This window comes from Oncorhynchus clarkii, chromosome 9, assembly GCF_045791955.1.
Source record: "Oncorhynchus clarkii lewisi isolate Uvic-CL-2024 chromosome 9, UVic_Ocla_1.0, whole genome shotgun sequence".
Lineage (NCBI taxonomy): Eukaryota > Metazoa > Chordata > Actinopteri > Salmoniformes > Salmonidae > Oncorhynchus > Oncorhynchus clarkii.
In genome coordinates this window covers 53,635,977-53,652,893 of record NC_092155.1, presented here as the reverse complement: position 1 = coordinate 53,652,893, position 16,917 = coordinate 53,635,977, and the positions used below count along the sequence as shown (strand labels likewise).

Below are 16,917 nucleotides of genomic sequence, written 5' to 3'. Positions count from 1 at the left end.
TTGCCTTTCCTGAGCCCATTGGGGAGTTGCAGCGATGAGACGAGATCGAAAAAGGGAAAACAAGCTTTTTTTTTTTGAGGGTCTGACGACATTGCAGTTCATGACGCATTTCTTATATTTTTTTAAGGATCAGTGGCTATACAGTGCATTTGGAAAGTATTCAGACCCCTTGACTTTTTCCACATTTTAGTATGTTAGAGCCTTATCCTAAAACAGATTCATTTGTTTTTTTCTCATCAATCTACATACAATACCACATAATGACAAAAAAACCTGGCTTTTTGACATGTTTGCACATTTACGTAAGTAATCAGAACCTTTAATCAGTACTTTGTTGAAGCACCTTTGGCAGAAATTACAGCATTGAGTCTTCTTGGGTATGACACTACAGATCAAATCAAATTTATTTATATAGCCCTTCGTACATCAGCTGATATCTCAAAGTGCTGTACAGAAACCCAGCCTAAAACCCCAAACAGCAAGCAATGCAGGTGTAGAAGCACGGTGGCTAGGAAAAACTCCCTAAAAAGGCCAAAACCTAGGAAGAAACTTAGCCTGGTTCCTCTCTATGTGGGGTGGCCAGTCCTCTTCTGGCTGTGCCGGGTGGAGATTATAACAGAACATGGCCAAGATGTTCAATTGCTCATAAATGACAAGCATGGTCGAATAATAATAAGGCAGAACAGTTGAAACTGGAGCAGCAGCACGGCCAGGTGGACTGGGGAAAACAAGGAGTCATCATGTCAGGTAGTCCTGGGGCATGGTCCTAGGGCTCAGGTCCTCCGAGAGAGAGAAAGGAGAGAATTAGAGAACGCACACTTAGATTCACACAGGACACCGATTAGGACAGGAGAAGTACTCCAGATATAACAAACTGACCCTAGCCCCCGACACATAAACTACTGCAGCATAAATACTGGAGGCTGAGACAGGAGGGGTCAGGAGACACTGTGGCCCCATCCGAGGACACCCCCGGACAGGGCCAAACAGGAAGGATATAACCCCACCCACTTTGCCAAAGCACAGCCCCCACACCACTAGAGGGATATCTTCAACCACCAACTTACCATCCTGAGACAAGGCTGAGTATAGCCCACAAAGATCTCCGCCATGGCACAACCCAAGGGGTGGCGCCAACCCAGACAGGATGACCACATCAGTGAATCAACCCACTCAGGTGACGCACCCCTTCCAGGGACGGCATGAGAGAGCCCCAGTAAGCCAGTGACTCAGCCCCTGTAATAGGGTTAGAGGCAGACAATCCCAGTGGAAAGAGGGGAACCGGCCAGGCAGAGACAGCAAGGGCGGTTCGTTGCTCCAGAGCCTTTCCGTTCACCTTCCCACTCCTGGGCCAGACTACACTCAATCATATGACCCACTGAAGAGATGAGTCTTCAGTAAAGACTTAAAGGTTGAGACCGAGTTTGCGTCTCTGACATGGGTAGGCAGACCGTTCCATAAAAATGGAGCTCTATAGGAGAAAGCCCTGCCTCGAGCTGTTTGCTTAGAAATTCTAGGGACAATTAGGAGGCCTGCGTCTTGTGACCGTAGCATACGTGTAGGTATGTACGGCAGGACCAAATCAGAGAGATAGGTAGGAGCAAGCCCATGTAATGCTTTGTAGGTTAGCAGTAAAACCTTGAAATCAGCCCTTGTTTTGACAGGAAGCCAGTGTAGGGAGGCTAGCACTGGAGTAATATGATCAAATTTTTTGGTTCTAGTCAGGATTCTAGCAGCCGTATTTAGCACTAACTGAAGTTTATTTGGTGCTTTATCCGGGTAGCCGGAAAGTAGAGCATTGCAGTAGTCTAACCTAGAAGTGACAAAAGCATGGATTAATTTTTCTGCATCATTTTTGGACAGAAAGTTTCTGATTTTTGCAATGTTACGTAGATGGGAAAAAAGCTGTCCTTGATATGTTCTTCAAAAGAGAGATCAGGTTCCACGCCGAGGTCCTTCAGTTTTATTTGAGACGACTGTACAACCATTAAGATTAATTGTCAGATTCGACAGAAGATCTCTTTGTTTCTTGGGAACTAGAACAAGCATCTCTGTTTTGTCCGAGTTTAAAAGTAGAAAGTTTGCAGCCATCCACTTCCTTATGTCTGAAACACAGGCTTCTAGCGAGGGCAATTTTGGGGCTTCACCATGTTTCATTGAAATGTACAGCTGTGTGTCATCCGCATAGCAGTGAAAGTTAACATTATGTTTTCGAATAACATCCCCAAGAGGTAAAATGTATAGTGAAAACAATAGTGGTCCTAAAACGGAACCTTGAGGAACACCGACATTTACAGTTGATTTGTCAGAGGACAAACCATTCACAGAAACAAACATAACTTTCCGACAGATAAGATCTAAACCAGGCCAGAACTTGTCCGTGTAGACCAATTTGGGCTTCCAATCTCTCCAAAAGAATGTGGTGATCGATGGTATCAAAAGCAGCACTAAGGTCTAGGAGCACGAGGACAGATGCAGAGCCTCGCTCCGATGCCATTAAAATGTAATTTACCACCTTCACAAGTGCCGTCTCAGTGCTATGATGGGGTCTAAAACCAGACTGAAGCATTTCGTATACATTGTTTGTCTTCAGGAAGGCAGTGAGTTGCTGCGCAACAGCCTTTTCAAAAATGTTTGAGAGGAATGGAAGATTCGATATAGGCCGATTTAGTTTTTTATATTTTCTGGGTCAAGGTTTGGCTTTATCAAGAGAGGCTTTATTACTGCCACTTTTAGTGAGTTTGGTACACATCCGGTGGATAGAGAGCCGTTTATTATGTTCAACATAGGAGGGCCAAGCACAGGAAGCAGCTCTTTCAGTAGTTTAGTTGGAATAGGGTCCAGTATGCAGCTTGAAGGTTTAGAGGCCATTATTATTTTCATCATTGTGTCAAGAGATATAGTACTAAAACACTTGAGCGTCTCTCTTGATCCTAGGTCCTGGCAGAGTTGTGCAGACTCAGGACAACCGAGCTTTGAAGGAATACGCAGATTTAAAGAGGAGTCCGTAATTTGCTTTCTAATAATCATAATCTTTTCCTCAAAGAAGTTCATGAATTTATCACTGCTAAAGTGAAAGTCATCCTCTCTTGGGGAATGCTGCTTTTTAGTTAGCTTTGCGACAGTATCAAAAAGGAATTTCGGATTGTTCTTATTTTCCTCAATTAAGTTGGAAAAATAGGATGATCGAGCAGCAGTAAGGGCTCTTCGGTACTGTCTTTCCAAGCTAGTCGGAAGACTTCCAGTTTGGTGTGGCGCCATTTCCGTTCCAATTTTCTGGAAGCTTGCTTTAGAGCTCGGGTATTTTCTGTGTACCAGGGAGCTAGTTTCTTATGAGAAATGTTTTTAGTTTTTAGGGGTGCAACTGCATCTAGGGTATTGCGCAAGGTTAAATTGAGTTCCTCAGTTAAGTGGTTAACTGATTTTTGTCCTCTGGCATCCTTGGGTAGACAGAGGGAATCTGGAAGGACATCAAGGAATCTTTGTGTTGCCTGTGAATTTATAGCATGACTTTTGATGGTCCTTGGTTGGGGTCTGAGCAGATTATTTGTTGCAATTGCAAACGTAATAAAATGGTGGTACGATAGTCCAGGATTATGAGGAAAAACATTAAGATCCACAACATTTATTCCATGGGACAAAACTAGGTCCAGAGTGTGACAGTGAGTGGGTCCAGATACATGTTGGACAAAACCAACTGAGTCGATGATGGCTCCGAAAGCCTTTTGGTGGGGGTCTGTGGACTTTTCCATGTGAATATTAAAGTCACCAAAGATTAGAATATTATCTGCTATGACTACAAGGTCCGATAGGAATTCAGGGAACTCAGTGAGGAACGCTCTATATGGCCCAGGAGGCCTGTAAACAGTAGCTATAAAAAGTGATTGAGTAGGCTGCATAGATTTCATGACTAGAAGCTCAAAATACGAAAACGTCTTTTTTTTGTAAATTGAAATTTACTATCGTAAATGTTAGCAACACCTCCGCCTTTGCGGGATGCACGGGGGATATGGTCACTAGTGTAAACAGAAGGTGAGGCCTCATTTAACACAGTAAATTCATCAGGCTTAAGCCATGTTTCAGTCAGGCCAATCACATCAAGATTATGATCAGTGATTAGTTCATTGACTATAATTGCCTTGGAAGTAAGGGATCTAACATTAAGTAGCCCTATTTTGAGATGTGAGGTATCATGATCTCTTTCAATAATGACAGGAATGGAGGTGGTCTTTATCCTAGTGAGATTGCTAAGGCGAACACCGCCATGTTTAGTTTTGCCCAACCTAGGTCGAGGCACAGACACGGACGGTCTCAATGGTGATAGCTGAGCTGACTACACTGACTGTGCTAGTGGCATACCTGCATTTGGGCAGTTTCTCCCATTCCTTTTTGCAGATCCTCTTAAGCTCTGTCAGGTTGGATGGGGAGCGGTGCTGCACAGCTATTTTCAGGTCTCTCCAGAGATATTCGATCGGGTTCAAGTCCGGGCTCTGGCTGGGTCACTCAAGGACGTTCGGAGACTTGTCTCCCATTCCCTGCTGCTGAAAAACATCCCCACAAGATGCTGCCACCACCATTGCGTCACCGTAGGGATGGTGCCTCCAAGACCTCCAAGGGGTCTTTCATGTGCCTTTTACTGAGGAGTGTCTTCTGTCTGGAAACTCTACCATAAAGGCCTGATTGGTGGTGTGCTGCAGATATGGTTGCCCTTCTGCAAGGTTCTCCCATCTCCACAGAGGAACTATAGAGCTCTGTCAGAGTGTCCATCAGGTTCTTGGTCACCTCCCTGTCCAAGGCCATTCTCCCCCGATTGCTAAGTATGGCCGGGCGGCCTGCTTTAGGAAGGGTCTTGGTAGTTCCAAACTTCTTCCATTTAAGAGTGATGGAGGCAACTGTGTTCTTGGGGACCTTCAATGCTGAAATGTTTAGGTATCATTCCCCAAATCTGTGCCTCGACTCAATCCAGTCTCGGAGCTCTACAGACAATTCCTTCAATCTCATGGCTTGGTTTTTGGTCTGACATGCACTGTCAGCTATGGGACCTTATATAGACAGGAGTGTGCCTTTCCAAATCATATCCAATCAGTTGAATTTACCACAGGTGGACTCCAATCAAGTTGTAGAAACATCTCAAGGATGATCAATGGAAACAAGATGCACCTGAGCTGAATTTCGAGTCTCATAGCAAAGGGTCTGAATACTTATGTAAATAGGGTATTTCTGTTTTAATGAATTTGCCAAGATTTCTAAAAACCTGTTTTTGCTTTGTCATTATGGAGTATTGTGTGTAGATTAATCTAACGTAACAAAATGTGGAATAAGTCAAGGGCTCTGAATACTTTCCAAATGCGCTGTATATAAATATATGTTAACTCCCAAAATGTATGGTCTTTAAGGTTAGATTGTGGGAGGGGAAGCTGATCCTAGATCTCAACCTAGAACAAACCACCTTGGTGGTGAGTAATATAACTTGTGTGAATCAATGCAATGTGCCCTTACGGGCTGAAAAGCAAGAGGAATATAGCCCAGCGGCATAGCTTGTCCCTGGGAATTTTTTGATTTTGCAAATTTTGCTGAATGTTAAAATGTTTTTCTTGTGTCACCTAGTGTATTGCTGTAGTTTACCTTACAAAATGATACATCAAAAGCTCACAGAACTAAAATATGACTTCAGTGCTTAGCATTGACAAGTCTATATCACATTGCATCCAGAATTATGTTGGCATTAGATTACTTTAACCAGCAAAGAAATTACTTAATTTGTTTGGTCTTTCCCCCTCAGTCCAAAGTTGGTGACAAGTACTTCTCAGGCCCTGCGATCACCACAGAGAACACTCGCGTGGTCAGTCAATCCCTGCAGCACTACCTGGAGTCAGCCCGGGTAAGTCCTGCCCCACTGGGTCTATTATGGCTTGTCATTTGCCCAAGTATACTTCCCTCAATTTGTCATGACAATTATTTTTTTGTATTATTTTGTCAGGGTGAAATGTTTAAAATCCTCCACAACATCCTACTGAATGGAGAGACACGAGAGGTAGCTCTCAACTACATGGCAGCTCTGGTCAACCGCAATGTGAAGAAAGCCCAGATGCAGGTAAAGTGATCTTATCCTATATTCATTAATCTAGGAAATGTCTGAATTGAGGGTTTCTAATGCAACCATTTCAAGCTAGAATGTCTGGCCCCAAAGTCTGAATAGACCCAATGCTATTCTAGCACACAATCTCCCCTCTCCCTACCTTTCCTGTTAGAACAGTGAAAGACTATCTGGAAAAGTGGGACTGCCCCACTCCTTAAATATCAAAAAAATAAATTGAGCTTTTCTTTTCTCTTACCTTTTCTCTTACCTTTTCTCTTACCTTTCTCCCCTCATCCTTTCGCAGACGGACGACAAGCTGGTGTCCACAGATGGCTTCATGATCAACTTCCTGTCGGTGCTGCAGCAGCTGAGCATGAAGATCAAGCTGGAGACGGTGGACCCCTATTATATATTCCACCCCCACTGCCGCCTGCATGTCAGCCCCGAGGAGACCCGGCTCAAGGCCACCATGGAAGAGCTCAAGACCTGGCTGGCCGAGATGTGTGAGTGGACACCGTAGATAATATAACAGAGCCTCTATGCATTCAAATGGAACAATTTGTCTGCCCTTTATCTATGAGGACACCACCATCGCCGTTAACAACAATGACTATAATGAGTAATGTATTATGTTGATCACACCTAGGTTAATGTGGTATTTGTTTTCTTTCAAATGTTTAACCTGGAGTGTCATGAGGATGGGGTTTGCACTTTTGGGATTTCCATTGGTTCTTTTGTGCCAGACAAGCTCAATCATATGCAGTTAAAGTATTTGAAAAAAATTAAGAATTTGTGTGGTTTAGTTGCAATTATCAACTGAACTTCCATTTTTAAAGTTGCTTTGTGTGCGTCCTGACCATATTCACATATAAATGGTAGTTGTCAATCTATTATCCACATTGAAAGCAAGTCTGATAAGCGGTAGATCTGTTCTATGTGCATTGTTTCTATGCTTCCTCTCCTCAAGTTACAATTTTGTTTACTTTTAGCAACCAGGCAATGGCGGAGTGATTTCTACATATTCAGTGTTGCCTCGCCGCTGCTAAATCATTGCCGCCACCCCAAAAAAATGTGTTTAGCTGTGAGACACTTTTTAAAGGGATAGTGCGAGATTTTGCCAATCAAGCCCTTTTTCTGCTTACCTAGTCAGATGAACTCATGGATACCATTTTTATGTCTCTGCGTGCAGTTTGTAGTAAGTTTCTAACTAGCATTACCACCAATGCAAGTCTGTGAGAATAGCTTGTGTACCTGTGAAGCTACCTTAAACTTCCTTCAAACTGCATGTAGAGCAATGTTTCCTCTGGAAAAATGTGTAGCAGTGGGGGAAAGGTTGCAGAGGGGATGGCGTTTTTGAGGTAGGGTGTCATTTTACCACAACTGTAACCCTACAATTGACCCGTGTTACATTTAGCCCCACTCTTCCGTATGCGCTCACAGCGAATTGTGGAGCTGGTAACGTGCTTAACCATACCGCTGCTAAAAACTATTTTGCGACTAATTAGTTACTACTTCTACTGAAGGCTACGATCAACTATTTATAAAAGCCACTCCCTCTACTACACCAGCATACATTTTTCAACAATAAACAAACTTTTAAACTTCTTCCACTAGATTCACCATCATATTTCTCCCCCAAAATGATAGCCAAATCTTTTCTGATTCTTTGAGTAAAAGTGTAGTAGTCTGAGTCTGGTTGTATGTGATCTAGTAGTTTATCAAAGTAATCAAACCAGATATTTGTATATATTTAAAGTTGACTATATTTCACTAAAGTAAAACGTTTCGAACTTCAACTACCACAAAAATAGTTTTAAAGATCTGAAGGAGGTCGCTGTTATTTCATGCAAAATTACAAAATTACCATCTAGTTATTATTAGGATTACCTGCCAAATTGACAAACTGGATGTGCCATTCACCTACCTGAAAGTTTCCTAATTGTTTTTGTTGACAGACAACGACCCCTCCAAGTTCTCTGAGCCCAAGTTCCCCACAGAGTGTTTCTTTCTGACACTGCACACCCACCACCTGTCCATCCTACCGGGCTGCCGACGCTACATCCGCAGGCTGAGAGCCATCCGCGAGCTCAACAGGTACACTCTCACACACACACACACACACACACACACGAGGCCACAGCCACTCAAACAACCTGGGACTAGTTGTCATTTTCAGCCCGACAGGCCCCGCCGTTACTTAATAGCAATCTATATTCTCAAAAGCATGTGAGGCTCGTGTTCATATTTCACAACCTCTGCCTATAGCAAAATGATACACCCGATTTAAGCTACGTTATTACATGCTAAATGTTTATGATCAGTGACAGATGAGTAGAAGAATAGATGAGCTACAACGTCCACTTATTTTCCCAGCCAGAGATCAATTAACCATATATTCAGAAGGCGATTCAGTCACATTGATTATTAGGCTATTTATTTCTAAGTATTTCTGTCTGTAATAAAGCCCTTTTGTGTTGAAAAACTAATTCTGGTTGGCTGGGCCTATGCCCTCCCAGGCCCACTCATGGTTGCGCCCCTGCCTGGTCATGTGAAATCGATAGATTAGGGCCTAATGAATTTATTTCCTTATGTAACTGTAACTCAGTAAAATCTTTGAAATTGTGACATGCTGTGTTTTTTTTATATTTATGTTCAATATATGAGCAAACTAAACTGAAAATGATCATGAGCACTCAGCTCAAGTTAGCTAACATTTTTCCAGCCTAATTGTAACCAAATATAATGGAAAGTCTGTGAAAAATCTGTTATATTTATGTTATCACGACGAGTCCCCACACTTGCCTCAAAGCAGCTTGATGGCGCTGACCCAATCAAAACGGTGCTGAAATACCAAGTTGGCCACACACGGCTATTGCTTTAAATGTATTATAATGGTTGGATATGACTTTGGGAGTTCCAGTAAGAAACCATTTGATACATACATTCATTTGCATTAGCCTATAACCTATTCCAATATTTAAGTTATTCAGTTGATCATAACTAAGGCTAAGGTGAGTTTTCCCATCGCATTTCTAAGTCGAGGGCTGTTTCCTCGTCTCCTCACTCCACTGCTGCCCAGATCCACCACATTGTTCTCAACACCAGTTTAAATCAATATGCTGTTTTCGAGAAATACTGCATTTTTGGGGGGGTTCGGGCTCATTACATTTCTGTGATGTTGGATCAGGCCTAGGCTTGGGGCTTCAGCTCACCAGGCTTGGGTAAGACCGGACTCCAATTTTCAGACCCAATGACAACTCTACATGGGACCATAGAATATAGATGTCCATCTCAAGAAAGGAGTTTTCAGAGAGATTTGGCTTCCGAGTTCCAAAAAGATATGATATTGGCTTTGGTTTTTTAGTACTTGTAATAAATGTAATGTGGTGGTCTCCAACCAGTGAAATATCAAAATGTAAATGTGTTCATACATTAGTGAGGAGCTCATTGTTACGTTTCATTGGTGATCATTTGATACATTATTGGCCTATGAGCGGAAATGATTTCATTGTGTTAAGGTGTGTATGTAGTGTATTAGTGAGTATATGAAGGCTGGATTGTATTCACTAGGCTCTCAACGTTAAGAACATTGACTTAAACGGGGAGCGACAAGCTGAAGTTGCTTGTTTTTGTTATCCGTTGCGAGATGTTTTGAATACTAATGAATGCGACCCTGTTTTGTTTGGCATGGCAGGACCGTGGAGGAGCTGAAGAACAGTGAGAGCCAGTGGAAGGACTCTCCGCTGGCCAGCCGACACCGAGAGATGCTAAAGAGATGCAAAACCCAGCTCAAAGTTCGCTAAGACATTTTTCTTAATTATTTTTTAAATCTCCCCCCACCGTTTTCAGGCTGATATGACTTAATCCACTCTCTCATCTGCTTGTGTTCTGCTTGTCATACGTGATAATGTTTTGGTAAATTTTAAGTGTGTAAACTCGATTTCCTATTCCAATCCCGTGTCGTCATAGTTTGTTTTCCGAATCATCCGTTTTGGTTAATATCTTTTTTTTTTAAATCACCTGAAATTAGTGTTGCGAACAAGAAAATAAATAATTTCAACTCGTGTCATGAGTTAACGACAATATTCACCAGAAACTTTTCTATCTTTGATATTTGGCCTTGACAGAAACTGGTGCGCTCCAAAGCCTGTGCCGACGCAGGGCTTCTGGATGAGAACCTTTTACGCAGATGTCTGCAGTTCTACAGTATGGTCATTCAGCTCATCCTACGCATGGTGGATCCCGCCTACCCACAGTAAGACACTCTGCCACAACCAGGAACTGTTTTAATGCTGCAATATCAGTTCATAGCCTACTTTACGTCATATCTGTCATAATTAAAGGGATGGTGTGAGATTTGAGCAATTATGCTCTTTTTCTACCTAACCAGTCAGATGAATTCATCGATACCATGTTCGTCTCTGCATGCAGTTTGAAGGAAGTTGAAGGTAGTTTTGCGAACCAGTCATTGTCTTAAAGCTAGTTACCAATTACGCTAGCTCTAGTTAGCAACTGCAGGCATGTAAATGTTATCCATGGGTAAGTAGAAAAAGGGCTTTGTTGACAAGATCTCGCACAATCCCTTTAAACTGAGGGATGCAACTTTTTTACTCAACTGATAATTATATTATTTAAATGTTTATTAGATTTATCTTTATTGTTTGACATGCATAAAATGGATCAAAAACTCATATTCCTTCCTTCCCTTTGTTGCAGCATGAGTCTACCGCTGAATCCGGAGGTTCCCAAAAGCTTTGCTGCTCTGCCGGAGTTTTACATTGAAGATGTGGCCGAGTTCCTGCTTTTCGTTGTGCAGTAAGTCGACAGATCGATTGTAATTGCATAGTACAAGGCCAGACAAATACCCAAGAGTGGGATTGTTGTTGTCCATTTAGCAAGAGTAGGGCCAAGAGGATTTCCTGACCATGTGACCCGACCTGGAGAAACTCCTGGCTCGCTCCATTCTCTTTCCTTTATTAATAAATACATGAGGAGGACCATCCTCTTTATCCCTGGACAAGCTTCCTGAGTTTCTCAATTACTCTCCCCCTTGATTCTTGCGTACGCTCTCCTCGCCTTTTTCTTAAACCGCAATGCAGGAGGGGATCCAAGGTCCCTTCCCTCTGACCTTCTCCACCAATGCGTTTTGAGGAGGTGGCGAGCAGAGAGGTAGCGAGAGGAATCAAGGAAAGATTAATTGGTTTTAACAACACCCCTCCCAAATGGTTGGTTACACAATATGTATAAAAGGGGGTATGCCTGCTGAAAAATTGTACACTGAACAAAAATATAAATGTAATATTCAAGAATTTCACAGTTCATATAATTTAAATAAATTCATTAGGCCCTAGTCTATGGATTTCACATGACTGGGAATACAGATATGCTTCTGTTGGTCACAGATACCTTTACAGAAAAGTTAAGGGTGTGGATCAGAAAACCTGCTAGTATCTGGCGTGGCCACCATTTGCCTCATGCAGCGCGACATATCTCCTTCGCATAGAGTTGATCATGCTGTTGATTGTGGCCTGTGGAATGTTGTCCCACTCTTCAATGGCTGTGCAAAGTTGCTGGATATTGGTGGGAACTGGAACATGCTGTTGTACACATCGATCCAGAGCATCCCAAACATGCTCAATGGGTGACATGTCTGGTGAGTATGCAGGCCATCGAAGAACTGACATTTTCAGCTTACAGAAATTGTGTACAGATCCTTGGGGCCGTGCATCATGGGGCCGTGCATCATCATGCTGAAACGTGAGGTGATGGCAGCGGATGAATTTCATCACGGTATCTCTCTGCATTCAAATTGCCATTGATAAAATGCAATTGTGTTTATTGTCCGTAGCTTATGCATGCCCATAACATAAACCCACCACCACGCTCACAACGTTGACATAAGCAAACAGATCACCCACACGACGCAATATACAATGTCTGCCATCTGCCTGGTACATTTGAGACCGAGATTCATCCGTGAAGAGCACACATCTCCAACATGCCAGTGGCCATCAAAGTTGAGCATTTGTCCACTAAAGTTGGTTACTATGCCGAACTGCAGTCAGGTCAAGACCCTGGTGAGGATGACGAGCACGCAGATGAGCTTCCCTGAGATGGTTTCTGACAGTTTGTGCAGAAATTCTTCAGTTGTGCAAACCCAGTTTCATCAGCTGTCCGGGTGGCTCATTTCTGAACATCCTGCAGGTGAAGTCTGATGTGGAAGTCCTGGGTTGGCGTGGTGACACATGGACTACGGTTGTGAGGCCGGTTGGACTCACTGCCAAGTTCTCTAACGTTCAACATTAAATTCTCTGGCAATAGCTCTGGTGGACATTCCTGCAGTTAGCATTCCAATTGCACGCTTCATCAACTTGAGACATCTATAGCATGGTGTTGTGACAGCTTCACGTTTTAAAGTGGCCTTTTATTGTCCAAAGCAAAAGGTGTATCTGTGTAATGATCATGCTGTTTAATCAGCTTATTGATATGACACACCTGTCAGGTGGATGGATTTTCTTGGCAAAAGAGAAATGCTCACTAACAGGGATGTAAACAAATTTGTGCACTACATTTGAGAGAAATAAGCATTTTGTGCTTATGGACAATTTCTGGGATCTTTTATTTCAGCTCATGAAACATGGGACCAACACTTTACATGTTGCGTTTTATTTTTGTTCAGTATGTGTGTTCTTTTGCCCATCTTAATCTTTTAAATTTTTATCGGCCAGTCTGAGATATGGCTCTTTCTTTGCAACTCTGCCTAGATAGCCAGCATCCCGGAGTCGCCTCTTCACTGTTGACGTTGAAACTGGTGTTTTGCGGGTACTATTTAATGAAGCTGCCAGTTGAGGACTTGTGAGGCGTCTGTTTCTCAAACTAGACACACTAATATACTTGTCCTCTTGCTCAGTTGTGCACCGGGGCCTCCCGCTCCTCTTTCTATTCTGGTTAGAGCCAGTTTGCGCTGTTCTGTGAAGGGAGTAGTACACAGCATTGTACCAAATCTTCAGTTTCTTGGCGATTTCTCGCATGGAATAGCCTTAATTTCTCAGAACAAGAATAGACTGACGAGTTTCAGAAGAAACTTCTTTGTTTCTGGCCATTTTGAACCTGTAATCGAACCCACAAATGCTGATGCTCCAGATACTCAACTAGTCTAAAGAAGTCCAGTTGTATTGCTTCTTTAAATCTGCACAACCTTTTTCAGTTGTGCTAACATAATTGCAGAAGAGTTTCTAATGATCAATTGGCCTTTTAAAATGATTAACTTGGATTAGCTAACACAATGTGCCATTGGAACACCGGAGTGATGGTTTCTGATAATGGGCCTCTGTACGCCTATGTAGATATTCCATAAAAAATCTGCCGTTTCCAGCTACAATAGTCATTTACAACATCAACAATGTCTGTATGATCAATTTGGTGTTATTTTAATGGACACAAAATGTGGTTTGTTTTTTAAAGAAATGACATTTCTAAGTGGGGCTGTTTGAATGGGGGTAATATAAAATGACGTGTATTTTTTGAAAAGGTATCTTCTGTGAAAATGGCTCTTGACTGACGGTTAGCCTCCCCTTTCTATCCTCCGCCAGGTATTCCCCTCAGGTCCTGTATGAGCCCTGCGTCCAGGACATTGTCACTTTTCTGGTGGTGTTCATCTGCAGTCAGAACTACATCCGGAACCCCTACCTGATCGCCAAGCTGGTGGAAGTGCTTTTTGTCACCAACCCGGCGGTGCAGCTGCGCACCCAGCGCTTTTCCGAGATGATGGAGAACCACCCCCTGTCCGTCAAACAGTTGGTCCCGGCCCTCATGAAGTTCTACACAGGTGTGACTACTTGGTGCAGCATTTTGGGAGGGGCAAAACTAGACACATTGCACAATTTTAACACTTTTGCATGAACACAAACTTTTTATTGTGCTGGCTTGGATATTTTCTTCTTTCCAGAATGGTTCCATCAACTATAGTGGGTGTGTAACACACCATCACAGTACGGCTCAACTTGGCTCCACTCAGTAGTGTGCAAAAGCTATTAGAGTGGAGTCAAGTGCACTGATTCTCACATGCAACTGACTCTTGTGTGCCTTCCTTTCCACAGATGTGGAGCACACCGGTGCCACCAGCGAGTTCTACGATAAGTTCACCATCCGCTACCACATCAGCACCATCTTCAAGAGCCTCTGGCAGAACATGGGCCACCACGGCACATTCCTGGAGGAGTTCAAGTAAGTGGGCTAGAATCACAACTTAATAGGTATCGTCAGCTAATAAATTCTGTGGTGATAGCCTGGTCTAAAAAGTTTTCCACTGTCCAGTCATGCTGAATGCTACATGTAAAATGTACTCCGACTCAGTTTGTGTGACTTCGACTGGCTTCCGAAGGCCTCCTAGTTAGTGAATCAATCTGTCTATTCCCCTTAGCTCTGGCAAGCAGTTTGTGCGCTACATCAACATGTTGATCAACGACACCACCTTCCTGCTGGACGAGAGCCTGGAGTCCCTAAAGCGCATCCATGAGGTCCAGGAGGAGATGAAGAACAAGGAGCAGTGGGATCAGCTTCCCAGGGTCAGTACGGAATTACCGGGGGGACAACATGAATGCATTACGAAGCGCATATTAACGTGTTACAAAGCGCCTTTATAATTCCTAACGACTCTTTCTCCCTCAGGAGCAGCAGCAGAGCCGCCAGTCCCAGCTGACCCAGGACGAGCGGGTGTCGCGCTCCTACCTGGCACTGGCCACAGAGACTGTTGACATGTTCCATATCCTTACCAAGCAGGTCCAGAAGCCCTTCCTCCGGCCCGTAAGTACCACTCTGACCAGGGATCAAACATATTTTACTCATACTTTCCAGTCTATAAAGGGATAAATGGGCGCAAAAACATAGTTTGCAAATGTTGTATTCGACAAATATGCGGTTAGAATGACTTTTACTGGTTGTCAACAGCCCCCACACAGCAGCCAAATAAAACATTGACAATATTTTTTTTTTGCTGGTGTGCTCAAATGGGTAAAAAACGAAGGCCGTGGAGGTGCTCTTTGAAAAGGGAAGTCTATGACTGGCAGAAAAATGGGAATGATGGTAACTTAGTAAACTGAAAAATGTATTGTGTGCTTATTTTTACATCAAGGCACTTGTTGATTTGAAAAAGATTCTTAATTTTAAAAAGCCTTAATTTAAAAAATATTTTGAGATAAAAAACATGAAAACAAACCAACTCGTTTGTGCTTGGTATCTTCCTTCATCCATTTTCTTCAAGAGTGCCATGGTGGGAAAAGTAAGCCTCACAAAAACAAAATCGAAGTGTTTTATTTAGTTAGTGGTGGTCATCATTCCCTTTTCTTTTTCTGCCAACAATAGAACATTACTGTGCAGCAGCATGGGAGGGATGGCAAAGTGATACATATTACTGTATAAAGCCTACTTCAACAGTAATCATAAACAACTCCTATTCATGGATGCAGACAATATTTTTCCTGGTGACCTAACTCGCTGCTCTGTGCATTCCAGGAGCTGGGGCCTCGTCTGGCAGCCATGCTGAACTTTAACCTCCAGCAGCTTTGCGGGCCGAAGTGCCGGGACCTGAAGGTGGAAAACCCAGAGAAGTATGGTTTTGAGCCCAAAAAGCTCCTGGACCAGCTTACTGACATTTACTTGCAACTTGACTGTGCCCGCTTTGCCAAGGCCATCGCCGACGACCAGGTAAACTTTAGTAGTAGCACACCTGGCTTTCAAACAATTGGGAAATTGATTCAAACACTTTCTGTGCTTGCCTTGTTTAATAAACCAATAGAAAAGTCCCCACACTGCTAACCTCACCCATCTGGCACTCCAGGCAGGCTCAAGCAAACCGTCAAAGTATTTGAAAAGATTAAGTAACTGAACCCAGAGTGGGGAGGGTGGGTGGTGAAGGTAGAGTGGGGAGGGAGGGTAGAGTGGGGAGGGAGGGTAGAGTGGGGAGGGAGGGTAGAGTGGGGAGGGAGGGTAGAGTGGGGAGGGAGGGTAGAGTGGGGAGGGAGGGTAGAGTGGGGAGGTGGGGAGGGAGGGTAGAGTGGGGAGGTGGGGAGGGAGGGTAGAGTGGAGGGGAAGGGAGGGTGGAGGGGAAGGGAGGGAGGGTGGAGAGGTGGGGAGTGGGGAAGGTAGAGTGGAGAGGTGGGGAGAGAGGGTGGGGAGGGAGGGTGGATGGAGCGAGAGGGAGGGAGGGTAGAGTGGAGAGGGAGGGAGGGTGGTGGAGTAGAGATGGGAGGGTGGTGGAGAGAGAGAACAATATACTTTTGAGGTTTTTCAATTTGGGTTCATATATAGTGTGCTAATGAAGATACAAAAAAAGGTGGAGGGGGAGGGAGGGAGGGTGGAGTGGAGGGGGAGGGAGGGTGGAGTGGAGGGGGAGGGAGAGTAGAGTAGAGTGGGAGGAAGGGAGGGTGGTGGAGTAGAGATGGGAGTGGGGAAGGTAGAGTGGAGGGGGAGGGAGGGTAGAGTGGAGAGGGAGGGAGGTTGGTGGAGTAGAGATGGGAGGGAGGGGAGTGGGGAAGGTAGAGTGGGGAAGGTAGAGTGGAGAGGTGGGGAGGGAGGGAAGAGTGGAGAGGAAAGAGTGGAGAGGTGGGGAGGGAGGGAAGAGTGGGGAGGGAAGAGTGGAGAGGGTGGGGAGAGTGGGGAGGGAGGGTGGAGAGGTGGGGAGGGAGGGTAGAGTGGAGCGAGAGGGAGGGAGGGTGGGAGGGTAGAGTGGAGAGGGAGGGAGGGTGGTGGAGTAGAGATGGGAGGGTGGTGGAGAGAGAGAACAATATACTTTTGAGGTTTTTCAATTTGGGTTCATATATAGTGTGCTAATGAAGATA

At 43.9% G+C, this 16,917-nt stretch overlaps 1 protein-coding gene across 4 annotated transcripts in view; it reads left to right on the top strand.

Moving 5' to 3' along the window:
* LOC139416539 (ubiquitination factor E4B, UFD2 homolog (S. cerevisiae)) overlaps positions 1 to 16,917 on the top strand; it is a 46,008-nt gene that overhangs the window by 25,378 nt on the left and 3,713 nt on the right. For all 4 annotated transcript variants that reach the window (XM_071165281.1, XM_071165283.1, XM_071165282.1 and 1 more), the window contains 12 exons: positions 5,783 to 5,881; positions 5,981 to 6,094; positions 6,384 to 6,582; positions 8,035 to 8,173; positions 9,774 to 9,873; positions 10,207 to 10,334; positions 10,796 to 10,894; positions 13,672 to 13,907; positions 14,179 to 14,305; positions 14,502 to 14,646; positions 14,750 to 14,884; positions 15,593 to 15,784. In XM_071165281.1, the coding sequence (XP_071021382.1) occupies positions 5,783 to 5,881; positions 5,981 to 6,094; positions 6,384 to 6,582; positions 8,035 to 8,173; positions 9,774 to 9,873; positions 10,207 to 10,334; positions 10,796 to 10,894; positions 13,672 to 13,907; positions 14,179 to 14,305; positions 14,502 to 14,646; positions 14,750 to 14,884; positions 15,593 to 15,784 (1,713 nt within the window). The remainder of the gene's footprint in view (positions 1 to 5,782; positions 5,882 to 5,980; positions 6,095 to 6,383; positions 6,583 to 8,034; positions 8,174 to 9,773; positions 9,874 to 10,206; positions 10,335 to 10,795; positions 10,895 to 13,671; positions 13,908 to 14,178; positions 14,306 to 14,501; positions 14,647 to 14,749; positions 14,885 to 15,592; positions 15,785 to 16,917) is intronic.